The sequence below is a fragment of the Cephus cinctus genome, unplaced genomic scaffold (assembly GCF_000341935.2).
Source record: "Cephus cinctus unplaced genomic scaffold, Ccin1 Ccin1_scaffold0637, whole genome shotgun sequence".
Taxonomy (NCBI): domain Eukaryota; kingdom Metazoa; phylum Arthropoda; class Insecta; order Hymenoptera; family Cephidae; genus Cephus; species Cephus cinctus.
The window spans coordinates 270,679-298,091 of NW_014333276.1; the positions used below are offsets into that span (position 1 = coordinate 270,679).

A 27,413-nucleotide genomic window follows, 5' to 3' on the forward strand; every position below is an offset into this window, starting at 1 on the left:
GGGGGGGGGGGGATCGAGCGTTATCGCGGACCAGCTCGGTGAAAACACTTTGGTAGAAAAACAGTGTTAGCGACGTAATCCCTCGTGGTGATTGTAGTAGTACAGTACCGAAGGAAGGGTGCCGCCGATAGTAGAGACAGGGAAACGACGACGAGGGTCAGGGTGGTCGGGTATGAGGTTTCCTGTCTTAGTGGTGCGGCGTTACCATGGTTACAGACTGTAAGCCGCTTAACACCCCTCAGAGTCAACTCCCCGGATCCCGTTTCTTTTTTCGGAGCCAGTAAACCCTCTTGTCGCTTCTCCTCGTAGAAAAGCATCGTGAAGTTTTCCATGGAATTTTTCAAAATTAGCCAAAAATCATACTATCGCGCGGTTTTCAAATCTTCTCACTGAATGCTGAATGCTCGGCGATGAGGTCGAGGATAGTTGGCTCAGTGCCTTTTAAATTTTTCCTCAAAAGTGTAATTAAACTGTCAAGTCCTCCGGGGCCTTTTTCTTTTTCTTCTTATCTCCCGTTATCCGTACTCTGGAAGAAGCTTCTTCGCGTTTTCATTCCGAGCCCTCTGCTTTTTTTCTTTTCTTTTTCCTCGCATCGATGAATCGAAATATACCGGAGAGCCAGAGTCCCGAGATGTGGCGAGAGGGAACAACGCCTACGGTCGCCACCTGATGAAGAAGATGGTCGTTCGGCACTGTTGATAGCGAGCTGGTTACCAGTGGTAGTGGTTGAGCTGTAGGTGTAGGACTGTCGAGGCATCAGTGGAGACTGTGGAACAGAATACAAATGAAAAGAGATAGTGTTCCGGAGTAGAGCACTTTAGGGGGGTAGAGCAGAGGAGATCTCCGTCACAGCCAAGGCGTGCACTTTCCTGATGAGGAATTGAATAGAGGGTGAAAACCTTACTAAAAGGACGGCGCTCTGGCATTCTCTCCCTGTTATTTTCTCGTTTTAACCGGAGGGCTTTCTCGCTCAAAGAGAAAGGAAAGAGGAACTCCCACCCAGTTCTTTCAACCTTTCTTTCTTCTCTTTGCTCTTTGTCTCTCTCTCTCTCTTTCCTTCCATTTCGTACCTCCTCATGAGCAGTGGAGACAAAAGGACTCCGGATGCGACGTCGTGTCTTAAAAAAAAGAGAAAACGGTCCTGGCTTATGAAGCTCCTTTACCACTGTCGATCGGCTCCATAGACTACGACAGCTTTCAATCAGTACCATTGTACCCTGGCGAAATATATGAAAATAGTAGCCCGCCATTGGCGTATGCACTATACAATATTTCATCATTATCGTTCTAGGTCTCCAACCAGCCAGTACGAAGGCCCAACCAACGTCAATTGGCAAATCGCACAGACCAAGCTCAGGTGTCCTACCGCAGGGACATACACCCGGTCCAGGTCCCGGTGGACAACAGAATAGTAGAAGCTTCGCAGCAGCCTTAAGAGATTTGGCAAAACAAGCAGGACCGGCGCCCCAAGAGGAGGAACCTCGTGCGAGTCCAAAGAACAGGGCGCCGCCACCCCTAGTCCGTGGACCGTCTCCTGCAAAGGTAAGCAGTACATTGATATCTTATCACGACGTAACGGTCGTTACACCTCAAGTTCGAAGGTTCATTTGAAAGAGATAAAAGATCGTACCTGTCATTATCCGCCAGCGAATCGCAAAACGTCCTCGTTCAATCTTCACCAAATGAAAAAGGAAATCGCTCTGCCGGAAGGATAGCTCGCTTGCGATAATCGGGAGATCAAAGAGCCCCGACTGAAGCTCTCACTGTTCCCATTTCTGGCCTGTGTCCGCCTCTATCGTAATAAAACTCTCCTCCGGTTGTCTCCCTTCTTCCATTCCTCTCTGTCGAACCTCCCGGCCACCTCGAACGGGCTGAACGATTTCCATGCCAGTGAGAACCAGCCGAGCGGCAACGTCTCTCGTTGTAGGGCTTTACATAAAAAGGCTGGGTTCCGGTAGAAGACCTAGTCGAGCGTCTACGGTCGCATCACTTGAGCCCTTTAGGTAGAGAGTCCTGCACCCTTCGATGACGAGAGCCAATTTTTTTCATCCTCAGGAACGCTCGACGCATGAACGTAGACAGGAAGAGATACCCTCAATGTATACAACCGCCAGGGCTGGCGAAACTAACAAACACAGTGTCGCTGCGGCCTCCGAACTTCTGGCCCGCTCTGGTTTTCAACCTTATCGGCCCGAGCATCATCCGGCCCATGCTCCTCCGGCCTTCGCCTTGGATCCTGCGGCCTACAGCCCTTACCATCATGGTCTCTATCCACCGCCACACCTGCAGCACGCTTATAGGTAACTAGCTCTTACTTTCCATAGGCTGATGTTATCGATATCCCTTGTGCCACATTCCTGATACTCATTGTTCCGAACTTCCTGCTTACAGATTAGAGGAACAATTGTACTTGGAAAGGTGCGGAATGCTGAGACCACCCCTATTTCCTGGGCTACCCTCGTATCCTCTCTATGGATTGAGGTACAATAATGACATATTGCCACCGGCTTCCTTGGGGCTGATGTCACCGGTGATGCACGAGCGGTGAGTAGCAGTCGTAAAACTACTTCGGAATGTTATTATTTCGCGATTATCTCATTCGATGGAATCCACTCCTAACCTACCCCACTTTCATCTTGTTTCAGGCTAAAATTAGAGGAGGAACACAGGCTGAGACAAGCTCGCGAGCAGGCTGCGCTGCGCGAGGAGGAGGAAAGGAGAAGAATCGTACGAAACTCTGCTTCATCGGCTCCGGTTCCTGCACCTGCACCTGCATCCGCCGATACTGCAGGTGAGCGAGTCGCTCCACCCCCCACTGCCTTCCATTGAACGAATAGAAATACGATATCGCGACACGAGGTTTACCGGACGACCAGGATGACTCTCACGTACCTTCCCCATAGAAGATTTACAAGAGAGGCTTAAAGACGCATCGTCCTGTCGTATGCATGCGTCCGGTAAGCCTTGACCCGGTCATCATTTAGACAATTTTAGTTAGACCGACGACTTAAGGCGTCGTGACGTCACGTATGCATCGACGCCGAGGAATTTCTTTTGGTCACCACACGCGTTTCCACATCCTCGCCGTTCTTCCCACTAATACTTCTTTACAATCTCACTCCTTGGTCTCTACTTCGTTCTCTTGGCTTTACCATGACTTCGTCGAAAAGAATAAAGAATTAGAGAAATAAATGCAAAATTACGTATTAACAATTACTAATAGAATACTCGTAATCCTGACGGACGATTATAAATCAAGCCCAAGAAGCGTCCATGGTTCACTTTACCAGGTCACTTTGCTCTAATCTGTCTTTGTTTACTTGAACTCTCGTTCTCGTGACCGTCGAGTACTTTCGACGCGTGATTATATTTCGTAGACCGTTATCACGGTCAGACTGAGAAACTATATGCGGCTCTTCTAGGTAACCAAGAGCCGGCGGACTGAACGAGAAGACGCTAATCGAGACACGCGTGATATCGTGCACACGCTAATCATACGTGAATCGCATACACATACACTATATAGAACACTGTTAGACGCGAAAACACTTTGTACACTTTAGAGACGTAGCACTCCAGTGTTACGTTAGAGCTGCGACAAGAACAAATACGGTAGAAGAAAAGAATACGAAACACGACAGAGAAACACGAGAGAGAAAAAAGAACATACTACGCTTCTAATCTTAATCTAGAGATAATGAAAGTTATAGTCATAGTTAATTGTTTCCTAATGAAAAGTTAGGTTTACGATATTTTTTAGATAAGCCCGTCACGAGGATCGGCGATCTTACACGATTGGAGACCTTCGTTCTCGTTATTAGGACAAGGATTAGGTTCCATGGTTTTTCTTTCTATTTTTACTTTTTTTTTTTTTTAAATCTAATTTGGAAACATTAATCCCTGTCGATTAACGAGACAGGAATTCTGACGCAATCCCGATCCTCGTTCTCGATCAATGCTAGTTAAACAATGAATACAAAAGAACAAAGAAATGTTTAGAAGTGTTCTCTTAGTTAAGGGAACGTCCAAACTCCTAATATCACCAAATGTACCATCTTCTGGTACAGCGGGACTTACAACACCCCAGACCCCCCCACCACCACTCTTTGTCACATCCTCAACGCGTCTTTGAGACACGTAGTGTCAGTCAATGAAATTCTCTCTCTCTATCTTTCTCCCTCTCATTCTCTCATTCATGGTCACTCTGGCTTTATTTGATGTTTTATATATACATATATATTTCCTTGATGACGTCATCGTTTGACTGACTTACGATTTCTTATCGTATTCTTCAGGCTCCTACTCTCTCTCAGTCCAGTCTCCTTGTACACGCAACATAACGTAAGAGTGCACGGACGTTTGAAGTATTTTAGGTGTATGTTAGATTTTGACTTGCCTTTGTTACTTGGGGGCTTTATTGTCAATGTTACCGTCAGTTACCGTTCCTTTTCCGATCGAGCAAATTTTGTTTATATCGCAGAACGTACGAGTGAAGCAAGGACTGTGTAATACGTTTTAATTGGAATGAATGACAAATATCCGTAACAATTGACAGGGTGTCAATGAATTTATTGTTAACGGGTGATATATATGAATAAGATAGATACAGCAGGGACACTTCTACAGTTATTTTCTTTTTGTTTAATTTAATGCGCTCTTACGTTTTCGTTTATTAAATTGTTTTCATTCGTCGAACCTACCAAAGTGCGATAGTACAGTTTTGTTTTTGCCGTAAGAGAAGACTGCGGTATTTCGTTTAAAATATGTCGTCTATCTTTTTTCTTTATCTCCTTTTGCATCTCTCCTTGTCTCTCATCTCTCTCATACACACGTCGACTCTACTTCTTTCTAATTGTCTCTGGCCAACTTTCAAACTCACTTCCCCTGACACACTGACTGAATCCACCGATGTACATAATTTTGTCAGGACCCGTTTCTTTGTCAAAATTATACCACCTTTTTATATAATTTATTATGTAAACATGTATATTTGGACTATAATTGAAAATAAACATTGCAAAAAAAAAGTGATCAAAATTCTGATTGACTCTTGGAATTCTTGACCCTTTCGAATCGCTCTCTTGGACAGTCTCGGGGAAGATTAACTCTCTCGTCAGACCGTAGTCGCTGCGTTTCTTCGTCATTACATCATCATTCGACAATCGTCACTGTGAATAGATACCATCATGAAATCGTTCTCTGGTAGCACAGTGCGTCATTGTCCGCTTTTATTTTTCTTTCTTTCTGTCTGTCTCTGTGTCTATCGTCATAAACAGTTTATACGAAGCCCGTAGAGTCCTCGGGAACGTTATCACGAAGGCGATCGTCCCCAGCGCTCGTGATCAGTATATATTGAACCTCAGCATCCGTAAAGTCCAAGAGAAAACGAATATGAATTTAAGTAAAGCCATAAGAAAGTCTTGCGATGGGAAAGAAAAGCGAGCGAAAAAATGTGAGACAAGCGTTTCGTAAGGTAAGTCAAAAGAGTCGAATTCGAGGTGCGTGTACCCACGTACTACTACGTCTTTGTATCCTGAAGTGTTTAAATCTACTGACAGTATCTTTTTTTGTTCCTCTGGCAATTGCTATGCCCTCTATGAAAACAGTATTGTGCAGGGCCTTACATTTTTTCGCTTGTAAGTGTATCACGCCACGAACCGCCGGTATCGTCTCTTCGATCGCAGAGGCCAACCACCCTAGCAGTAGACTAGCGGAGCGTTACCAAGCACTGTGTCGGGATTTGTTCCAGCCAGGAAGCCGACCATAGCGGCTCAGTTGCACAGCGAGCGGGAGCGTGAGCGAGAACGGGAACGGGAGCGACCGGGCAACGTCGGGAATGGCTCGATTCCTGGGAACTCCTCGAGCAGCGGTGGCCACCATGGAGGAAGCAGTTCCAATATTAGGAAGGAACAAGATCAGCAACCCAGTCCAGCCCCATCGGTACCCACGGATCCAGGAAGCCTCTACCATCCCAGATTGCCACCATTCCCGAGTCCAGCAGCACCCATGGGACCGGCGTCCCTGGGATCAGCTTCCATCTGCTCCGTCAGCTCTGCTCCAATGCCACCACCGCCCTTGGGACCCAGCCTGCCACCCTTGAACCTTGGTCCTCCGCCTCCTATAAGTTCTGCTCCTATAGGGCCACCTCCCATACCCTCGATATCGTCCATACCATCCCTTGCTCCTGGGGTCATAGGACCACCACCCCCTCCGCCGCCACCCCTCAACATGCCACTGGCCCCTATAATATCAATTCCTTCTCTGCATTTGCCCCCAGTGCCGTCGAGTACCATTCATTCTAGTCAGCACTCCACAATAAGTATCGCTACCGCCACGACCACCATTACCACATTGACCTCCACAGCCGCAACGACCTCCAGCGTCTACCAGCAACCGCGCAACCTCGTCAATTCGACAGGGTGCACCACTACTAGCTCCCTGTCCGGGAGCGGGACAATGACCACTCATGCGACTCACACGTTAGCCACTCCTGGTGCGATACCGTCGAGTCATACCAGTACTTCGAGTACCACTCGGAAGTCACCGCCATTATCCCTATCTCTGTCTCATGGACACGCTATCAGAAGTGCAAAAGAGTCGACGACATCCGCGATGACAACTTCCACGTCAAGCCCCATCACCACGACTGTTACTACCACTGTTACCAGCCAGCCGCAACCTGCTTTTGTCAGGCCCTTCGAGGACTCGTTTCGTACCACGTCGAAGCCACAGCCTCCACGTTCTCTCCTCAATAGTCATGTACAGAGTGTGATCAATCACCAGGAACCGTCGGGAAAACAGGTGTTGGGCAATCAAGCCCAATTGGGTCAGGAAGCAACCACAGAATGTAAAGGAAACACCATTCAACAACCGTCCAATCAGGCTTCCATGATAGCCTATCCTCCGCCACAGTTCCATCATCCTCACATTCCTGTTCCCCACGTTCCAAGTCTTTATAAGTCTCCTCACTTCACGCCTCCGCCGCCTCATCAACAACAACAACATCAGCAACACCACTCAGCGACTAAGCTTAATATACCTACTCCCAATTCTGGATCGACGGGAAATTTAAATAGTACCAAGAGTTCTCTGCTGTCCACGGAATCGCAGGTCGCTGTAGTCACGTCTCAGCGTGCAGAGTTACTTCAGGCAAATGTGAATAACAACAATTGTATAACAGAGAAAAACGGAAGTTACTACGGTAACAATCACATTACTGGAGCTAAGATATTGAACTCCAATCACAAAGGCGCTTTGGATACTAACCGAGATGGTAAATTGAATGGCGAGAAGAGCGAGGAGCGTGTTAAGAATATTCAAACGAATATCGCAGCCCAAACGACGATAACGATAACGACAACCACGACCACGACGACGACCACTACGTCGACGATGTCCTTGCAAAATCATTCGACGATGAATTCGCTCCTAGACAAAGTCCCACTGTCCCATCCGACTTACGAGCCAAACAAGGTGCAAAATATTTATCAGCCGGCGTGCTTCAGTCTCAACGAAAAGGACTGTAACCAGGACATGGATCTTAAGCCGCAGGTCGATCAGAGCATCATCCTGTCTACGTTACCCTTTCAGTCAAGCCTTAAGTTCAACCTGAACGACGTCTCTCAGAAACCCATCGACACGGCGCAGCTCATGCAAAGTATCAAATCGGAGGAAGTGCTGCGCACCTGTCAGAATGTGTCCAACGTTCTTCTTCAGATACCAAAATACCAAGAGAAGCTTCTCAATTTTTCAAGCAGCGAGCTCAAGACAGCATTTTGCTTTACCGACAAGTGCAATAATTTGACTGAGATTTCCGTGAAGTGCGAGTCGCCGATATTGAACGTACCCGACCTCAGCAAGGCCCTGGTCAAACAGGAGGCCTGTAGAGAGAGGTCATCCTTCCTCGTGCCTGAAAAACCCAAGGAGCTTACTTCGACCCTTGACCTCGCCGAGAAGAGGCGTAAGCGTAGAAGAGAAAAAAACTCTGGTATAGCCTGTAGCTCCGATTCCGAGGGCGAGGACGATGCTAAGGATGTGGATTTGTGGATCACCAAGGGTCCACCTGCCAAGCTTCGCTACTCTGACAAGAAATTGTCTTTCCTCGCCATGTTCGGATTGACTACACTCAGTACGAGGAATGGTAAGGATTAACCACTACTCCACTTTAGAATTGTTAAGTATGATCTAACAAGCACTTGTCCTGCCATTAAGTGTGATCTTTAACCAACACTTGTTACGTCTATTCGTAGAAATGGAGCTCTACAAAGTGGAAAAGAGGTACAGACTGAATCCAGATCCACCGGAGCCGCCTTTGGAGACTGAACCGATAGTAGAATCGATTTTGCCAATCCCAAAGGAACATCCGGATGTGCTGTTGCAGTGTCCGGATTTGGCGCCTAAGGTTGGCTTTCTGAAAACAATTGGCCTCGATTTGATGCCACCGAGCAAGCGAGATGGTAATTACCCCATTGCATGGATCACACACCATACTGAATAAGTAAAATCAGATTATAATGCAATCCTTAATATATTACAGAAGCTGAAATCACCTGGCAGTACGTGTTGCAAGATCGTAAGAAACGTAAGAGTACCAACACAGTAACAGCCTACTGCGAGAGGATCGCCAAGATTTACGCAAAGAATCCACCTCCGTTACCAAGAGGACCGCAGAAGATAAGATTACTCGACAGAGTAAAAGTGAAACAGCATCCTGAACGTCCTCCGCCTTTACCACCCCTAGTTTCAAATATCGTCGCGTCGTACTATCCAATTCTACCAATGCCTGGTGAGAATGGCGTGAAGCAGCACTGTAAAATAGTGGAGCTTGACACCGGGGAAGTATTCGTGGACGAAAAACCAGAGAAGCCCAGGTGGAGCGGTATCGAGGACATAATGCTGGCTTATAGAGAGTATTCTAAAGGTATGTAAAATCTCATCATAGAAAGTCTCATCCTCCAAGCGCAAATTGAGTTCTAATTAGAATTTTCGAAATTGCTTATGCTTACAGAAAAATCAATGGAAAGAAAGATCTTGGCAAGTCAGACCTCAAGGCTGGCCGCACAATCGAACAGCTTACGATCCGAGGCCATCCAGTTGGAGCGTCGACGATGCGAACTCCTGTCGTCCAGGAACACACTCGATTCCGAAAGGCGAGTACTCAGCGAGAAGATTGAGAGGATAAATTCCCTCGTGAGAAATCTTAGGTAGCGATGCGCAACGCACAACACGGAAACTCATTCATCTGTGATATTATCCACGGGTTAAGGGCCGTTGGTACGCGAATATGACCTACTGGAGGAAGGAAGGAAAAAGAGAGAGAAAGAAATGAGGAGAGGCAAAGAAGGATTGAAGGGGAAAAAGAGAATAATAACAAGGAGTAATTACTTAGCAAGGAGTTAGATAAGTAAGCGTAATAAGGGTTACATTGACCAAATGTACAGCGTTGGTTCGACTTTAAGTTTGATTTTTTGTTCGATTCGCGTGAATACCCAGACGTTCCTAATTACCTTTCATCTCCTATGTAACAAAAAGGACATGGCGTCTGTTAATGGAAACCAGCCTAATCGTCACACGACGTTCCCCAGGTATTCCTATGGATTGACAGTCGGACGCAGCCGACGTTTAGTATTTAATTGTAATAAAGAATCATATCATTAACGGCGTGCACATGTATAAAAAATGGATTGTATAGAAAAAAAGGGAAGGCAAAAATACAATGAACAAAAAAATAACAAAATTAAAAAAGGAAGATACGAATTTCTTACTACTGACGAAAAAATGGATAAGGTTTTTTAATATTTTATAATAGTCCCGCTGACTGACGGCTCTTAAACCCAAAGTATAACAAATAATTGTAATTTGTATCATAATATTTTAAACGAGAACTCAGAGTAAAAGCAGGGGCAAAGCGGAAGAGCTGATAGAAACAGAGTAATGAGTAGTGAGGGACGAGAGAGAGAGAGACGGGAAGGGAAAGAAGCACCATGTAACTTATTTTATTCGCCGTAATGTGAACTTGAATATTGAGTTTATTCGAGACGATGTTGTATCGTGCGATTTGTATTGTCTACCGATCTTAGTAAGGGTTATAATTAATGAAAATAACAAAGACCGATCGGACATAGGAGCGAAGGACGTCGGAAGAAAAAAAATAATAAAATGAACGGATGTCGAATACTTTATCATGTCTCAATGCAACATTTCTTTTTTCTTTCTTTCTGGGACTAATATCTTACTATGAGATATTCATCTAATTACAGTTTATATGAAAACACTGATATAACCTGTGTTCATGCGCCAATCCTGAAACGAAGTCAATAATAATCTCATGCGTTAAGTATTCTTGATCAGAATGACAAGGCGTCAAAGCTATCAGAGGTTCAGGAACATCGTTCTGGCATCTGTCGGCAGTCATTATCTTAACTATTCCTTCTTTTCTATGCCCAGGATTCGCCATCTCTAGGCCAGTGAATATAATATAGCAAAAACGAAAGAGGAGAAATTTTTGGGAAATCGAGAAAGAATGGGAAGAGGACAAATTAATGATTATTAATTAAGGCGGGATACGTTGAGGTACTTAGGTGAAAGTGATTTAACTTTCAAGGTTTTGGACTCTACGCGAGCACATTCCACACGTAAAATGAAAAAAGAGAGAAAGAAGAAAAGGATTTATAAGAATGATTAATACCAACCCGACCTCCAACATTCCACATCATTACCGATCAGAACGTATATAACGTTAATCAATGAAAGCAATTGAAATTACAAGAAAAAATGAAAAATAATAATTGAAACGATCGAACTATTTTTATGTTTTGATAGATTGTAATTATCGTATTGACTTTTATCCTTTTTGTTCTTCTTCTTCCCGTTCTTTTCTTACCTTTTCTTCTTTTGTTTCTCTCCACTTTGTCTTTTCTTCTTTTTCTTCTTCTTTTTCCTTTTCACCCCGTCCTTTTGTACTATCACATTTTATTATGAATTATGCTTATTCTTGTCCTATTGTCTCTCTCAGTTGATTAATTGTCATTTTACCATCGTAATGAGATACTAGCTTGCGTGACAAGTCGACCGTCTATGTTTTCAACGTTTTGTTCATTGAGTGCCTAACATTATCCTACATTTGTAAATATCATTATTTTTATGTATTGTGTAATAAAACGGCCTGACTCACAATGTCGGTCTTGATCTGGCCAAAACGAGAGCCTAGGAGTAAACTATTGAAAAACAAAAATCACAAGTATATTATTATTCCCTTAATCATAATGCTAAAATTATCATAATAAGTGTAATAGTATACATATACCTAAAACACATGAAAACAATATTGCTTTTCTTTCGCATCTGCGCGATAAACATATTTGACAAAGAAAAAAAATTAAACCTTCCGTCTAGTGACTTTTACGATTTCAGCGCCATCTTGACCACAGCCTTCTATGCCTAGTAACAATAACCTGAACTGGCATCATTGTCAAAGTGACAACCACCGATTGAACTCAGCTTTATTGTCCTAGAGTAAGAAAAATCCGGCTCAACCATAGTAAAAATTGGATGCAACAAGAATCCATTGCCTTTTATCTTATATATATTGTTTGTATTTTTAACTAAAAATTACGTAAAGATCTAGGTAGCAGCAGTCATCTAGGGATATTCTGTCTCTTAATGATGTCAAAAACCACAGCCTTTACGTCGTACAGGCATTCCCGCGTAAACATACGCCAACCGGACGGCAGCCGCCAAAAAACCTAACGTACTTGTAACAGCCGAGAATCCAATACAAGCTCATTCGCTACCGAACAACCGCGAGCAGTGGTTGGAATTGCTCAAGAAATATTTCCAGAAAAATCAAAGAAAGAAAATGTCCGGAAGAGGAAAGGGTGGTAAGTATTTGTTTTCGTGTGGACTTTTCATTGTGGTAAATTCATCGAATTTAATGGCATGAAATTTGGACTTCTTTGTGTAGGCAAAACAAAAGGTAAAGCGAAGACGCGTAGCAGCCGAGCTGGACTTCAATTTCCTGTAGGAAGGATCCATCGTCTTCTAAGGAAAGGAAATTATGCTGAACGTGTTGGAGCCGGCGCACCCGTTTATCTTGCAGCCGTTATGGAGTATCTTGCGGCTGAAGTACTTGAGTTAGCTGGAAATGCCGCAAGGGACAACAAAAAGACGAGGTCTGTGGAGTTTCACGATTTTGTCGTTTTGTGGTACATTTGTCTTGAGGAAAATATCTTAGAGGAATGTAACATTTTCAACGATTGTCTTTTTTTTTCATTGTGTTCGTTTCCTTGAAATTTCAAACGAATTTTAATACACTTAATTTGAAATACGTGAAGGTGACTCGATATTGTCATACAACTGTATGATTAAATTTACTGGATTTATACAGGTTTTTGATTCTATTTCATTCTATTTACATTGAATGAAAGATATTTATGTTATAGCAAAGAATTTTTTGTGTCTGTGTTACAGAATTATTCCTCGTCACTTGCAACTAGCAATCAGGAATGACGAAGAGTTGAACAAACTTCTCTCAGGAGTAACAATTGCTCAGGGTGGTGTTCTGCCAAATATCCAGGCTGTATTGTTGCCTAAAAAAACTGGCACTGGTGGAAGCTCCGGAAAGGGTGACAAGGCTTCACAAGAATATTAAAATCAATCAAGATATGAATACATTCAAGAAAACCTATTAAACCCTGCATTTATAACTAATAATTAATAAAGTGTGTTTGTTTTGTTCATTTTATATTTAATACTTGTGTTTCATAAATGATCATTAATAAAAATGGAATAAATCCCAGGAATTTAGAATGTTACAATGTTTTTGTTACATGAAGACAAATGTTAATTGGAATAAACTGAAATTAACTCCTACGTATCGTTTATTTTAATCTTACAAAGAAAATAAAATGTACCAATATTCACAAATCCGCGCTCGAGAATAAGATATAATGCTATCTTTACGCCATTTCCGGCTAGTCTCGCGTTACCCGCGTTCTCGTACATGGTATATATAGCGCGTCTGTCTGACATGACATTTACTTTTTTTCCGATTAGGGTTTATTAGAGTTATCCTGACCGTTTGATTTATTAGTCAATAAGAACGACAACGAACAATGTCTTCGGCGGATATTGCGATGCTCGTGGATATGGGTTTTAGTCTGAAGAAAGCGTAAGTATAGTGGTAAAGTCATTGAAGCGTTATTAACCTCTTAGCATTGATGACTCTTTTGATTTTAGAGAACGGGCTCTGGAAATTACAGGAAATAAGGGCGTAGAGCCGGCAATGGAATGGTATAAATTGAAATATTTATTTAGATTTACATCATGTGTTAAATATTCTTTCACTGGTCTTAGGCTTTTGGCTCACGCGGATGATGCTGAACCTTGTCCAGAACCGCCAGTTGCAGAAGCTGCTCCTCAACCTGCAAATGAAGCTCCGGCTCAAGATAATGTTGCTAGTACTAGTAATGAACAACCTGCTGAAATTGCCAAATCAGTTAAATGTGATGTGTAAGCTTAGCTAGCTATTGTCCTATTTGTTGAGTCTATTTAATCAGATTCTAATTTTTTTATGAAACATTGTTTAGTTGTGGAAAGTTGTTCAAAACGAATCTGGAGGTTGAGTTTCATGCGACAAAATCTGGTCATGACAGTTTCTCTGAAAGTACTGAAGAGAAAAAAGCATTGACGGAAGAAGAGAAAAGAGAGCAACTTAGGTTGCTTGAGGAAAAGCTTCGACAAAAGAGAAAAGAACGGGAGGAGGTAGAGAAAAAGGAAGCTTTTGAGAGAGAGAGAAGTAGGATACGCTCTGGGAAAGAAATGGCAGAGGCAAGAAAGAAGTGCGTTTTTACAACAAAATAATGTTTAATTTCATTTTCATCATATTTACAATTTTCATTCATGCTCATTGTACACATCCTTCTTTATTATATTATGAAAATCTTTACAACAGATTGGAAGAATTAGAAATGAAAAAACTACTAGAACAAAGAAAGCGTGAAAAGGAGGAAGAAAAGTTAGCACGTCAGCGTGTAAAGGCTCAAATTGAAGCAGATAAGGCAGCGAGGAAAGCCAAAGCCATGGGCACATCTCCTCAAGCACCTTTAACTGCACCGGTGCCTTCCACAGCTTCATCGACATCCTTAGTGTCTACCCCTAGAAAAGACTACACTGAAACAAAATTACAGGTAACTGTACTTTCAAAAGTGTTTGAAAAACTAATTAAATATTCAAACAACCTTGCTCAACTGTCACAATCGATTGCATTTAGATTAGACTTACAAACGGTCAAACGTTAACGGAAACATTTGGCAGTAAGGAGCAGCTATCGGCTGTACGTCTTTTCATCGAAATAAACAGGACAGACAGTCCAGGGCCATTTAATTTGATGACAAATTTTCCTAAGAAAGTTTTTATGGAAGAGGACTATGATACGCCATTGGAAGTCTTAGGTTAGTAACTGTAGATAATGCGTCAGTCGCGTATCACATGAAAACATATCCACACGGTGCAATGACTGTATGCTGCAGGCAAGATAATTCAGTTATGGATTACATAATGACTCATTCATCTTGAATTACACTTATATACTTATGATAGCCGTCTTGAAATCTGAGCAGTTAAATCTTTCAATGTATCACTGTTTTTCACTAATAAGTACAAAGTTTACAAAGTAAAATGTTTCAGGATTGGTACCGTCCGCTGTGATAATCGTGCAGAAAAAGTCGGAGTGATCCTAGACGCTAATTTGCATCCCTGGCTGAGTTGTAAGCCAAAACATTCTCTTACAATATTATACCAACAATTGCATTAAGATAGTATAAATTAAATCAGTTTCATATTAACCGAGTCATCATTCATTAATTGAAGATTTATCTTCCCGCGAAATAAGAACTTCAGTAGTTTAATTTACAGCTGTAAATGGATTGAGAAGGAATATTTAAAAAGTGGAGAAAATAGGCTATACCCGTTTAAAAATAAATATTTATTCTGGTATAATGATGTACATGATTAATTGAACGCTATTAATATAACGTGCATTCGTCTTACGTAATATGATTTAAAATATGTAAATTTGATTTAAATGACATTAGAATTGACTAAAAATCATCAGGTCCTCGATAATTGTGTTAATGGTCTATGTAAATTATTTATAATTATATTAGCTAAACAGAAAGAGAGTTAAGAAATAGTTGCCTCATTAAGTATCTACCACATTTTTGTATAGCATTAAAAAAATGTACTATTGTTAAATTTGAATGACACGATAGTCCACTGGTACATTGCTCGGATATATCACGTTCTTTTTAAGATCGCAATTAGTGGGAAATCCATGAATTCCGTCACAGTGTATTAATTCGAATGTTTTGCTGAAGCATATCCTTATCTCGAATAAATAAGACTGTTTTGTTTTCTAAAACAGAAAATGTGATACATGCACATTTTATTGGAAATTTGGTACGCGCAGAGGCATGTGGATGACTTATTCTAGCCACAGAATTTATTAGACAATTTGTACAATACTTAAAAATATTTGTATATTTTAACACTAAAAGAGCCTGTATTTTAGTTAGTATTTACTTACTGAATTAGTTATACACTCCACCTGGCATCTCTTCCCCAAAATCGTTTCTATGGCATTAAGGATATCCTGTACTGAGTGATTATCTCCAGGCACAATATTCTTTTTGCCAAGAACATGTTTCATGTCGTACTTATCTAAAAGGTCCAAACCTTTCTGAAAATACTTCACTTCTGTATTAATACTGTCAAGAACTACTGCGCAAGTTCCATGCTTTTGCCATTCATGCTTCCAGAACGAATATCGAGCAGTTCCCTTCTCGACATCAAGCCATTTTACATTGAGCTGATCCTCAAGAGGTGCCAGGGCACTGGCATTGAAGTGTAACGAGTGATTACAAAATTGTGGTGCAAGTTTGTGATACTGCGTAGGCCAAATACCATGAATAGTCCACTCTTCATCTCTTGGCAAACTGCAATCATGCGACTCAGTGTCCTCCTTCCATTGATAGCAAACAGTTTGAGGCCAGTGTTGAGTGAAGATTAAAAGATCAAACTCGTTTGATCCTGAAACTTCTTTGTGTCTGCCATCACTGTTTTCAGAAAATCTGAAGACGAAAGACTTTACTTATCAATGTAGATACACCAAAAAACGCAAGTGCTTTGTGTATTGTGATCTATAAAGACATGTCACTCTTGTTCTAATTTTTTATTTAAACAATTACAATTTACTAAGAATATCAGTTTGTCTATAAAATATTACACCAAATGTTTTTGGAACACCATCTGGATGACAACCATAATACCATAATGTGTTAAACAAATAATTTATTTAGGCTCTCAATGTTTCTATGCTTATGTAAATTATGTAACTCACAAGAAGATGAGAAAACTCACCCATTTGTCATTACAAATATAGATACTAGCAGAAGCCACAAATTTATCAAACGACTGACCATTGTCTTGCTCTAATAAACAGACTTGTATAGAAATGCACGTACAAGGAACATGAAACAGCACTGTCGATTCTGCTGTTGCGTTGTATACTACAAGCCAGATTTCCCTCTCTCTCCTAGCCCTTTCCCCTCTTTAGGCTAAAGCATTCCCACCATTTTTCAACGCGATTTTCTCAGTCTAACGCATACCTATCGAGATTTTATTTGTAATGCCAGTCGCACTGAGCTGTTATCTTTTACAAATGATACCGCAAGCATTCATACTAGTAAAACTTCTTTGGAATTCTAGATTTTCCTCTTTCTCTGCACAAATAACAAATAAGCGTTAATATAGAATAAGTAAAATATATAGTACGCTCCGTGATCGATAGCATGGTACCTCTATTTTGGATTTTAAATCTCTTCATTATTTAGCATTCGTACGAATAATTATGACACCATTTAAGCAAGTCTTATGATACCAAGTTTTGCATTTCATAATCGCTGACGTCCTGTAATTAGCTACTTCCACATATGTGACGTCTGTGAAACGAAATACTCGTATTTTTATGCAAGGCAAATACGTTCCAACAGTTTGCTCCGATGGTAACACAAATTGAATCGTAGCTAAATCAATCTATTAATAATACCAGCTGTTAATAATTTTATTTCAAAACAACTGATGTATATAATCGAATGTGGCGTTAATACATCTTTCTTCTTTGTGGTAGGCAAAAAGTTATACAATTAATACCCACCCGGTCTATTCTGTCAAGCAATCATGAATGGTGTGCTTTCAAAATTTTTGAATTTTAATATAGCGTTGAACTACTTCGATTTTTTGTTTCAACACGTCATAAGTCCATTAAACAAATTCTCAATATTCCAATTTCATTTTATTGTAGCCATAACACAGTTTCGAAATGAGACAAGGCCAAATAGAATTTTTCGAAGCTCCGATAAGAGGTCATTTAAAATTTCAGAAAAAATTCCCAATATGAATCAGTTTTATAGCCGATCAAATTCCTTGGTGCGAAAGTCTAGAAATCATTATTTTGCAACGCTGTACGGAAAGTATACAGTTTGTGCACCAAAAAACAAGCACAAAATGGTCCATTCTTGATGATTCCCGCACACTCTGAACTCATTAAGAATCGGCCATTTCGTGCTTCTTTTTGGTGCATATGTTGCAAAAAATAGTATATGATACGCGTGCGGGTTGGTGATTCCTACTCGTATGACGTTTGCCACGATCCTGACTCGTGTCACACTCGTCATAAATGACCAACTTTCCGCTCTTGTATCATAATGTACTATTCTATGCAGTTTACGACTTGCAATTACGATGGAAGTTATAATTAACCAATAGAAACTAGAGATGACGAGTTCACTTATAATTCAACATTTCAATGTACGATTAAAGCTCCAGTTCGAATACCGTCGTAAATGTATCACTGTGCAACTAATGCATAAACTCAATCAGCTTCATTCACGTGCCGTAAACGACACGTACTATACCATGATGTATAATATTATGAACAACACTGATTATGAGCAGCAGTATAAGATCAGCTGTATGGACCGCATGGAGCTCGGTGGGTGACGCAAGCAACATGGGAGTATGACCTCCTTTCGTTGATTAGTAACCAAAGACGTAGCAAATCTCATACAACCTCAAGCACAATTTCTAAAAACAAGACGCTTTATTCGTAACAAATATTTATTATAAAATACATCATTTATTACGCCGTGTCTGGCATAATTACATACGATTGATACACAAACAATAATAAGCGATAGAGTAGGATACACATTATCCATATCGCACGAAATCAGTATTCACACATGATTTATCGTATAATTACTTGATGCATATATTATATATGCAAATGTATATGACGCGATTTGCAGTCAACAATAGTTATTGAAAATCGTGGGTGCGAGAGAAGAGCGGAAAAGAACTCGCACACAAAGCACCATTTGGCATTGCAACATTAGAAAATATAGTGACAAAAAAATCCTTGCAGACCACGTCGCGATTAGCCATGATGGGACTATTTTTTTGCAATGATTAATTATTCCCGTTTTTCTCTTGCTACCCACTTTGCAATTCGCAACAATATTTGGTCGTCAAGCAAAGTAAATAGCGATTAACAATTTCTGGCAAGATAAAGACTCGTATTAATTATTATTAGGACATTGTCCCTCATCTATTCTCGCACTGGCTGGCAGACCCGCGAGTTTTCTTCCCTATTGTATTTCATGCTCACAGCCATTAATGGAATATAGTAAGAAAAATGTCGGGGATTCTCGAATTTTTTGTTATCGACCAAACGAAGGGACTCAACACGATGTTATCAATTATGAAGACGGTCGGACGGTATGTTATAAGGCAACTGGGAACTCACTTCGTGATTAATGAAGAAGATGCATTTTGCATTGTATCGTACCATTTTCTTTGTTATTATTTTTCTTTCAACATCCGATCTTGATTAGGTTCAGTGTCGGATTCGATTCTCGTGGGACGGTTGTATCACGCTGTATGAACTGACAATGTCTTTCCTTTTCTTTTTTTTTTTTTCTATAATACATAACAAGTCTACTACGAGAGAAAGAAAATACCCTGAAGTGTGAATTAGGTCATGCTAAGTTACCATTACTTTGTTTGCATTATAAAGAGATAAATAAATTATATATTTGCCTAGATTAAGGACTTATGTATTAACTGTCCTTGCTAGACCTCGAAATCCTAAAATATCTACAAAGACCTAGTGTGCACCCGCTTTCCGTTTGCAACGATGAGTGACAAAGAATGTTTCTCTCCTAAAGGAGAAAGTCGAGTTTTCCTTATGTTTTTTTAAAAATCATTTCTTTTGTTCATTATAATGGAATTCAACAGCACCGTCGAGTCATCCATGTAATAACTTCTTTTGCACTCTCTCTACTAAGACCATATGCGATTTCCGTTTAATAATGTACAGTGCAAAGGTTATCGCAATTGCACTTGAGGTTATGCAGAACCTTCTCCATTAATAATGGCCAATGGACCGAAACGCGAAACCTCTGTACTTTGATCAACATCTTTAGACGAGCTTATCGCGCAGCCTTGAGTTTCCAGCGCAAGAAGAGGAACGCGGCGATTCGTAAAAGTACAAAGATAAGTAAAAGCGCTAGAATATCAAGAGTGAAGTCCGCGTATTCCATGTCAAGTTCCTCCAAGGTAGTTTGTGGATTTTTGAAGTGACAGTACGCCTGAAAGCACCTCAGATTCTTGCGGTCGAAAGAATACGTAGCCAGAGCAGTACCTTCGAAGCCGTATCTGATGTAACTCAGATAAGTGATCCATCTGAGGTAGATCGGAATAGCGTCGAAGCTCACAAAGAATCCAGAGAATAGGAGGAACGGCACGGACATTACCGGCGCCAGGAAAACCCCGTTTTGGACATTCATGGCTGCTCCCACGACTAGACCCACTGACTGGGCCACGAAGGAAATCAGCAAACATGCTCCCATAAACATACTGAACCTCATCACTTCCGGTGGTTGACTCGTTAGGAAATATACGATGGTCACGTAAATTATACAGAATATTGCCTAGAGGACATAATAAAAAATGATTAAATCAAACGATACTATACCCACTATGCAAATCAAAATGCAGCACGTTTATTATTAAGCTCACCTGGAAAGGTACGTCCGAAACTGTAATGGCTAGGTAGTAGGATTTCAGAGAATACCATCTATTAAAGTTCTCTTTTAGGAGTACTGGCAGCTCCAGAGGGACTAAGGAAAGCGAAAAAAAAAAATCGTTATAGAAAACAATGCAAGATCGAGATAAAGTTTCATCGGGCATCGGATACTCACAAGATAAAATAGTAATGGTCATGGACGTGTACATGAGGAAGAGCATATTGAAGAACAGGAACCCAAGATTACTGAGTACTTTGCCACCGTCATTGCCAATGTCATAATAAAGAGCTCCAATTAAAAATCCGACGAGAATGTGTGCGAAGAGTCGAAGATACATGAGAGTCTAAAACAATCAAGACGACAGCTATTAATAATTTCTTCTTCGGAGACATTCTGATGTAAAGAATAAATGAAATATGATAATCATACCCAATCTCTTCTGCTAAAAAGTAAGGTCCGCTTGAGAACGATCCAGAACTGGGTAAGTTCCGAGGTTGGGTACCTTTCCGGCGTGATGACTAACGAGTCATCCAACAACGCTGTGTCCACGTTGTCTTTTTTATTCTGACGATCCATACGAATTGCCACGTCACCTACGGCGCAAGGAAATCAGGTTAAAATTAATAATTCCGAAAAACACAGGAAATTAACGTATATGTTCCATAACAGACTAGAGATTTCTGAATGATCCTCTGTGTTTCCGTGCAAGACTTCATAGGCCAATTTGCTGGCCGTTAATAACAGCAGGATGATCAAGTTAAGAACTAAAAAGTCAACGTACTCCGTTTAACAATGTCGTCGGTGGCGTAGCTGTGAATAATTCCGCCGTTGGTAGCCCTGTTTGCCTTGCTCTCCGGGAACTTGTCCTTAAGATTGCTCGCGTCATTCTTATCCTCGACGGGGATGTTTTTCAAGTCTTTTTCGTCCTTCGAAAGGCTTGAGTTGTTTAACTCCGTGGATTTCGTTTCAGGAAAGGAATGTCCCGCTCTTATGTCGTATTTCCCATTGTCAATAGCATTCACCAGATTCCTGATGTTGTTGCCATACTCGCCGCATGAGACCTCGATGACTGGAAAATAGCAATAAGGGAAAATTTTTATACAATTTTAAATATCTCGAGTCCATCAAGGAAACATTGACGTATTGATCTGCGTCAACAGCGATAGTATAGTCTGTTTAATAAATTTAAAAGAACTTTAGAGCTTCAACAAAAAATTATAACTGCAATAATTTACACTACGTGCTTCATCCATCGGAAACATAACGACATAGCAACTTAATATAAAATGTCTTAAAAAATGACTGTCTTAAAGTTATGCGAGTCCTTAGACAATAGAAACAATCCTCTACAATATACTGCTCGCAAAACGTGGATGGTGTTAATTGTATGGACATTAAAAGAGTGACTTGTTATTTTGCAATGTATAATCAGAAAGTTTAGACGTAGTTTCCAGTTTGCGTGTCGACATCAATTCAAACTCAAACTGGATGGCTTTACTGAATTTATTTAAGAAAAAAAAAAGAAATTAACCGCCACACTTGAAGCATGTAAATACATGAAATTGAGTAAAAGCCAGACTCACTGAAGGAAGCTGGATTGTGATAGCTTGGGCAATTTAATCCTAACGATCTCAAGAATGGCACCAGTTGCGAGGTCGAACCCTGATAAACACACTGGCCTTCGGCCAAGGTGTAAAGAGCGTCGAACATCTCGAACAGCCTCGCACTAGGTTGATGTATTGTGCATATTATCGTACGTCCACCTCGTGCCAGAGTCTTCAGCAAGGAGATACACTGGAAGCAGGAGGATGAGTCGAGGCCACTGAAATGAAAGGAAATAAAATAGTTTTAAAGAAATTCCACAGGAATGCTCCATAAATTATGGTAATCGGGGCACAATCATCGATAGGACCTGTTTCTGTTGGAACGTGTGATTACTGGACCTTGAATCATCTACTTGATGACCAGTTCCTCTTTTTAGATCTTTTTACCCTGTAGGGTTTTTATGAAAATAAATTTATAACTACAATCCTTGAAGACCTTGCGAAAACCAGTTAGACCGAAGACGAAAAGGCTCCATGGGCAGTTTTCACGACGCGACTACATATCAAATAACCCAACAGAAGGAATGACAACTTTCGCTGTATCGTTCAGAATCAATTTTTCGTTTCATTCTATTTGCAGAATGTGGTTGGACGTTTCAACGCTCGACGTATCACGCCTTTAGATCTTGATCAACACTTCATTAATGCCTGAACCTCTTCAATGTACTGCTAAGTATGCGAGAAGAAAAGAGAAACACCAGAAATAAAAACACAAAGTATAAAGATTTACTAGTTTTCACGAAATACTCGTGGAACAGTCCATTACGTAAAATGTCGAATAACACGTTCGAGGAGGATATACATAATATTATACAAAAGTTGCTTTAAAAAATCATTTAAATACTTGCCCATGGTGTCTCATAGCTCAATAGTAAATTAAACTAGCCGCTCGGTTGGCTCCTCAAATAAAATATTAAAATTTGATATTTTGACTTTGACGGTCAACAAGTATTCAATTGACAAAATCGCGAAAAGAAAATAATCCGAGTCACACGCATTTCGCGTCTAAAATGAAAACAAAAAAAATCGAAAAGGATCCAATCGTCCAGACGATATAAACGTTTGTCTGCATAGAGATTAAATGGACTAACAGCTCACCTGGTGGGTTCGTCGAAGAACATTATGGGAGGATTATTGACCAACTCAAGGGCGATCGAAAGTCTCTTTTTCTGTCCTCCGCTGAGGTTTGAGGTCATGGTTCTGCGATGCTCAGCTAGACCCAGAGTTTCCAAGATCTCTTGAATCTGTATCAGACAGGGAGAAAGAAAAGATGTGAGTCGACCTCAGATAACAATGTTATCGCCACATACAAATTTCTTCGTCGGTATAACGTCAGACTTATTTTGACATTCGGTAATGTCTTTATGTCTACCTTTTTCCAGTCGCTAATTAGCTTTTACTTCAAATAACGCCTTACGTGCCTATTCAAAAAGACTAGTGGCAGCATCCGTGCCTGATTAAATAAGAGAACGAAGATTCGAAAATCACAACAACATCAATTATATTTTGACCTACCACTTCTTCCTTCTCAGCCTTCTTGACGTGACTTCCGAGTTTCAAATTTGCCGCGACCTTCATAGCCTCCTCGACGGTCAAGTTACCGTGAAGCTGATTGTCCTGCATTATGTAACAAGAGAGCTTCCTGAAGGCGCTGAGATTTCGTTCGTGTCCATTCATGGTGATGCTGCCTTCCATTCCCGTAGTCCTGAAAATACACGGAGTCGTCAAATAAGCAACCAACGGAAAGACGACAGTCACCAAGTTCAAGGATAAATTGTTGTGTCTCCTAGTAATGAAAAGGAAGAAAAAAGATATCGGGTTACGATACCCGCATGGAAAATGACTGTCGGACAATGAAAATATTTAATTTTGTTGTGTAACAATATCATCCTTGAACAATGACCTGACCCAGACGCCACGTGAATGCAAATACCAAGTGGAAAAAAAAGAAACCTAGAAACGCATAAAATGGAAGCATCGATATCATTATTTTTCTTTAATTTGATATCGCGTTATTTCGATGGGCAAGGACGGAAAAAATATGGCGAAAACGCAATTTTCATGTATACAATATATATATGTACATATATATAGGTACAGTGAAACAACCAATAATCTTGAGCATTTCTACGCCAGAATGAAGAAAGTGAGACTGCTCGCTCGTCCACAACCTTTTACTTTCTTCGTGCGAGTGAAACTTTCGAAAACGGCTAACGTCACGGATGATATTACAAGGCAATGTATGAAAAACGACGATTCACTAGAGTCGTACGATGCAATTGTAATTTTTCTTTTATGATCGTCAGAATGGATTCTCCTCATTATCATACACTGGCCTGTGCCGCTTATCGTCACCTTTGTTTCCGTTGGTCATACCGGATATTACGTAACGGGCGTTGATCAGTCGATATAAATTTTTTTGAATTATCGTCCGGGCAAAAAATCACGAAAAACATAAAAATTATTCTCAATGCGAATTCACGGATCGCTCGAAGAATCCTGCTGAACGAAATAATCGTGAACGAAATATTCGCGTGCAATGCGACTTGCATAAGTAACCATAATGCCTGCTGAAGAATGGCTGCTTTTGTAATATACTCCCGCTCAATTTTATTCTGAAAAACAAATGTCCGTCACGATCAATTATTATACCAGCTGTGTCTCGTATACGAATCACGTGCTCGGCGATTGACTCGTTGCATCTTTAATTTCTGAAAACTGACCGTACGACATCCGAAGTTCAATTTGGAAATTACGTAATTTCGAATTTCCCGCCTTTTCTCGCATACCGCACAGTGAAATCGTATCGCGTATTGAATAGCAGAGTTTAGCCTTTGGCTCTCGTGGAAATCTAGTGAACCTTTCGGGCAAATGAGAAACCAAAATATTCCACGGCTTACGAGAGAGAAAAAAAACTTTCCGTTATCGTCGTACCAAGTTGACGAATTTAATCGCTAAAGGACAAGACACGTCACTAACGAAAAAAAAAAAAAAACGTCAATAACAATTGATGACACAAATTTCACTAATGATATTCGCTATGAGTTAAAATACCCTACTATGAATTTATTATTATTCGATTAATCCTAAGCAGCATAAATCTTCCTTCTTTTAATACATTTAAATTCCATGAAAAAATTAATGTTTTTCGCTATTCAGCCACACGAGTAATTGTCCAGTCTGGTAATGATTCGTAGAAGCTCCGATGGTTCGTTGGTTATGAATAGCTTCGAGTAACGAGCTAATACATTTGCGTGGACACGACAGAGACACGTAAAGACCATTTGTGCTTATGGTTATACGAAATATCGATGTGCTATTTCAATTTCATAAATCATATCAATGGATGCCAATCACCCCGGTTACAAATAAAGTTGTGTGTCAGCGGAGTAATTATTTTTCTCAGTTAAGCAAATAGACAGGATCCTTAAGAATAGAACAAATAAATCCGTTCTTTTCCTTGCATCCGTCGCCATCGTCTTCGTCGACTCACCTGTATCCCGTGAGAATATTAAGAAGCGTCGATTTTCCGGCTCCGGAAGGCCCCATAATGGCTGTAAGTTCTCCAGATCTGAGCCTTCCACTGACGGACTTGAGAATGGTCTTGAAATCTGTAAAAACAAAAAAAATAATTAAAAACCATACATTAACGTCGAACTCGATACAGTGTATAAGACAGAGCATGAAACAAAGAAGCCCAGAGATTCAGGCCGCGACTAAAGTCCACGCAGTGAATCACAGCTCGCAACGAGACCAAACATACATAAATGCATAAGCGGCTGCTTCAATGAAGAAAAAAAAAAAAGCAAAATTATACGTACAAAAGTCACTATGCGGATTTTATGCAGACCAATAAAAAAAAGTTCCTCGACCAGTTTCATTTTTACAGTCACTCGTCCTTGGGATACTCATTTTCTCCAGTCAAATTGTTCAACTCACGAATACTCCTGGAATCTTGTCGCATCGATCCTCACTCTTGTGTATGACTGTGCGCGATAAGAAATCTAATCAAATAAGTAACAAAGCTCAAAGTATTCGACGTAACGAGACAAAGAAATCCCGTAATCTATCTACGAAGTTTGCTCGTCTCTGTGGATAACGTGCATCCTGTATATGAAGATTCGAGACTGTCGACCATTAATGACCCAGAAAATTGGATACAGCAGAACAAGCAATGGGGTCGTCTCTCTCGCGTATCCCAGAGCTTTACGGTCGAACGGTGCATTGAAAATCTTATCGAAAGTCTGTCAACGATTAGGGTCACGATATTTTCGATAATTATACAAATCAATTATATTTCATACAGACGTCATTGATTTACGAAAATTTTAAATTCCATGCATATTAATTCAAAAAAGTCGCGCCTACCTACCGGCCGAGCTACCTTTGATAATTTATGAAAAATTTACATTTATCGTAAATCCAATCGGACATTTTCTTCACGCGGAACTTAAACGTGCAACAGTGAATAATTTACCGGAAGATATGGAAATCGCAAACGGACGACGTCTAACGAGACTGTGAATCACAGAGATTGGCTGTTGCTGGTAGTAACGATTAAGAGCATGGAGCCTTGAAAATCATGATTGCCATTTGAGGAAACCAGAAGAAGTCTGTCTTGCGTTTTCTATCAAGAGAACCGACTAGTCAGATACGACGACCCGTATGAAATATTCATAGAAATTAAAAACCATATCCACAAGACACGTGTCGGTAACGAAGGCGTACAGAGTTCTGTGAATAATCGTATCGAATATATTCGCATGTAACCAGCCTTAGCTATTATGACAGTTATGTCATGGGGCTTATGCATGGACTAGGAGATAAATTATTATTGCGCAATTTCGCGAGGGAGGTACATAATATAAGTTAAATGACCGTTACTCCCTCTTGTGTAAAAAATAAATATAACATTGATACATTGCGAGGATTCATCGCGATAATTTTCACGTGGACTAAAAACCTATATATAAATATACATATATGTATAGGCATACATAGATACCGTACTGTGTATTCTATCTAAGAGTATAATTCGAGCAAATTTTTTTGTTGGGAAAAAATTTTTTTTTTTTCTAAAATCCTCACAGCTTGAGGTTGCGTGTTGCTATTGAGCGAGAATTTAATTTTTGCATCATCAATTATGCCAATATTGCAATATCTGGCACGAGGTGCAATTTTCTTCTCCTATCCCCACCACTTCGTCTCAACAAGTATCATTGCTATCATGAAAACTCGAGGTAGTGACAGGCACGATAATCATACATAAGAAAATATTGTTTGTTAGCGGCGTAATGGCGGATTTGTGAATATAGAAGCCTAAGGAGACTCTTCCCTCGCCGTCGGTCACGAAACAAAATTAAGTTTTGCAACGAGCGACACACGAATTGCTGCGGTGAATTCAAGTAGGTTAATTTAAAAGGAAAGTGCCGGTATGCCTCGCGACGAGAGAGAAGGTTGTCGGGACTAGTCAAATTTACAAGATTTTATCGACGATGAAAGAATAACGAGGTTTGGTTATGAAAAATAAATAAATAAAATAACTCATAAAGCTGGGGCAATGGATTAATAATGGCACCGGCTTATAACCTCGGTAATAGAAGCTTTTTGGGACCGGAAGTGTAATTTTGGTCATCAAGAATTTCTAGGTAGTGAAACTATGGGA

At 40.5% G+C, this 27,413-nt stretch overlaps 5 protein-coding genes across 15 annotated transcripts in view; 3 read left to right on the forward strand and 2 right to left on the reverse strand.

The window, feature by feature from the left end:
* The window catches only part of LOC107269338, a 53,414-nt gene extending 42,187 nt beyond the window's left edge, over window positions 1–11,227 (forward strand). For all 4 annotated transcript variants that reach the window (XM_025086613.1, XM_025086615.1, XM_025086614.1 and 1 more), the window contains 8 exons: window positions 1,292–1,542; window positions 2,056–2,300; window positions 2,392–2,544; window positions 2,646–2,791; window positions 5,750–8,140; window positions 8,250–8,456; window positions 8,537–8,920; window positions 9,008–11,227. In XM_025086613.1, the coding sequence (XP_024942381.1) occupies window positions 1,292–1,542; window positions 2,056–2,300; window positions 2,392–2,544; window positions 2,646–2,791; window positions 5,750–8,140; window positions 8,250–8,456; window positions 8,537–8,920; window positions 9,008–9,207 (3,977 nt within the window). In that variant the 3' untranslated portion in view covers window positions 9,208–11,227. The remainder of the gene's footprint in view (window positions 1–1,291; window positions 1,543–2,055; window positions 2,301–2,391; window positions 2,545–2,645; window positions 2,792–5,749; window positions 8,141–8,249; window positions 8,457–8,536; window positions 8,921–9,007) is intronic.
* A 416-nt stretch (window positions 11,228–11,643) lies between these two features.
* On the forward strand, window positions 11,644–12,800 carry LOC107269343 (histone H2A). Its single transcript, XM_015743078.2, has 3 exons — window positions 11,644–11,879; window positions 11,963–12,170; window positions 12,469–12,800. The coding sequence occupies exons 1-3, from the start codon at window positions 11,858–11,860 to the stop codon at window positions 12,647–12,649; spliced, it is 411 nt and encodes a 136-aa protein (XP_015598564.1). The 5' UTR covers window positions 11,644–11,857; the 3' UTR covers window positions 12,650–12,800.
* Window positions 12,801–12,970: 170 nt separating this feature from the next.
* On the forward strand, window positions 12,971–14,843 carry LOC107269341 (UBX domain-containing protein 1). Of its 3 annotated transcripts, XM_015743076.2 has the most exons (7): window positions 12,974–13,168; window positions 13,237–13,290; window positions 13,354–13,509; window positions 13,587–13,838; window positions 13,952–14,186; window positions 14,270–14,450; window positions 14,686–14,843. In XM_015743076.2, the coding sequence occupies exons 1-7, from the start codon at window positions 13,113–13,115 to the stop codon at window positions 14,730–14,732; spliced, it is 981 nt and encodes a 326-aa protein (XP_015598562.1). In that variant the 5' UTR covers window positions 12,974–13,112; the 3' UTR covers window positions 14,733–14,843. The 3 variants fall into 3 exon arrangements, with proteins under 3 accessions (XP_024942393.1, XP_015598561.1, XP_015598562.1); XM_015743075.2 differs by having other exon boundaries at window positions 12,973–13,168; window positions 13,237–13,509; XM_025086625.1 differs by lacking the exon at window positions 14,686–14,843 and having other exon boundaries at window positions 12,971–13,168; window positions 13,237–13,509; window positions 14,275–14,450.
* A 121-nt stretch (window positions 14,844–14,964) lies between these two features.
* On the reverse strand, window positions 14,965–17,767 carry LOC107269342 (ribonuclease Oy). Of its 2 annotated transcripts, none has more exons than XM_025086626.1 (3): window positions 16,521–17,767; window positions 15,584–16,141; window positions 14,965–15,412 (listed from the first exon to the last, which is right to left on the reverse strand). In XM_025086626.1, the coding sequence occupies exons 1-3, from the start codon at window positions 16,527–16,529 to the stop codon at window positions 15,248–15,250; spliced, it is 732 nt and encodes a 243-aa protein (XP_024942394.1). In that variant the 5' UTR covers window positions 16,530–17,767; the 3' UTR covers window positions 14,965–15,247. The 2 variants fall into 2 exon arrangements, with proteins under 2 accessions (XP_024942394.1, XP_015598563.1); XM_015743077.2 differs by having other exon boundaries at window positions 15,584–16,127; window positions 16,417–17,767.
* A 1,199-nt stretch (window positions 17,768–18,966) lies between these two features.
* LOC107269340 (ATP-binding cassette sub-family G member 1) overlaps window positions 18,967–27,413 on the reverse strand; it is a 23,546-nt gene continuing 15,099 nt past the window's right edge. For all 5 annotated transcript variants that reach the window (XM_015743072.2, XM_025086620.1, XM_015743071.2 and 2 more), the window contains 9 exons: window positions 25,242–25,359; window positions 23,264–23,453; window positions 22,847–22,992; window positions 21,728–21,966; window positions 20,926–21,213; window positions 20,574–20,737; window positions 20,319–20,487; window positions 20,137–20,237; window positions 18,967–20,048 (listed from right to left, as the gene is read on the reverse strand). In XM_015743072.2, the coding sequence (XP_015598558.1) occupies window positions 19,548–20,048; window positions 20,137–20,237; window positions 20,319–20,487; window positions 20,574–20,737; window positions 20,926–21,213; window positions 21,728–21,966; window positions 22,847–22,992; window positions 23,264–23,453; window positions 25,242–25,359 (1,916 nt within the window). In that variant the 3' untranslated portion in view covers window positions 18,967–19,547. The remainder of the gene's footprint in view (window positions 20,049–20,136; window positions 20,238–20,318; window positions 20,488–20,573; window positions 20,738–20,925; window positions 21,214–21,727; window positions 21,967–22,846; window positions 22,993–23,263; window positions 23,454–25,241; window positions 25,360–27,413) is intronic.

Coding starts and splice junctions, on each gene's coding strand:
- LOC107269343 (XM_015743078.2), top strand. CDS start 11,858: ATGTCCGGAAGAGGAAAGGGTG. Junction 11,880..11,962: donor GTCCGGAAGAGGAAAGGGTG/GTAAGTATTTGT, acceptor TTCTTTGTGTAG/GCAAAACAAAAGGTAAAGCG. Junction 12,171..12,468: donor AGGGACAACAAAAAGACGAG/GTCTGTGGAGTT, acceptor TCTGTGTTACAG/AATTATTCCTCGTCACTTGC.
- LOC107269341 (XM_015743075.2), top strand. CDS start 13,113: ATGTCTTCGGCGGATATTGCGATGCTCGTGGATATGGGTTTTAGTCTG. Junction 13,839..13,951: donor ATGGCAGAGGCAAGAAAGAA/GTGCGTTTTTAC, acceptor TCTTTACAACAG/ATTGGAAGAATTAGAAATGA. Junction 14,187..14,269: donor ACACTGAAACAAAATTACAG/GTAACTGTACTT, acceptor GATTGCATTTAG/ATTAGACTTACAAACGGTCA.
- LOC107269342 (XM_015743077.2), bottom strand. CDS start 16,478: ATGGTCAGTCGTTTGATAAATTTGTGGCTTCTGCTAGTATCTATATTT. Junction 16,128..16,416: donor ATATTTGTAATGACAAATGG/GTGAGTTTTCTC, acceptor TTTCGTCTTCAG/ATTTTCTGAAAACAGTGATG. Junction 15,413..15,583: donor TGGAGTGTATAACTAATTCA/GTAAGTAAATAC, acceptor TTTCTGTTTTAG/AAAACAAAACAGTCTTATTT.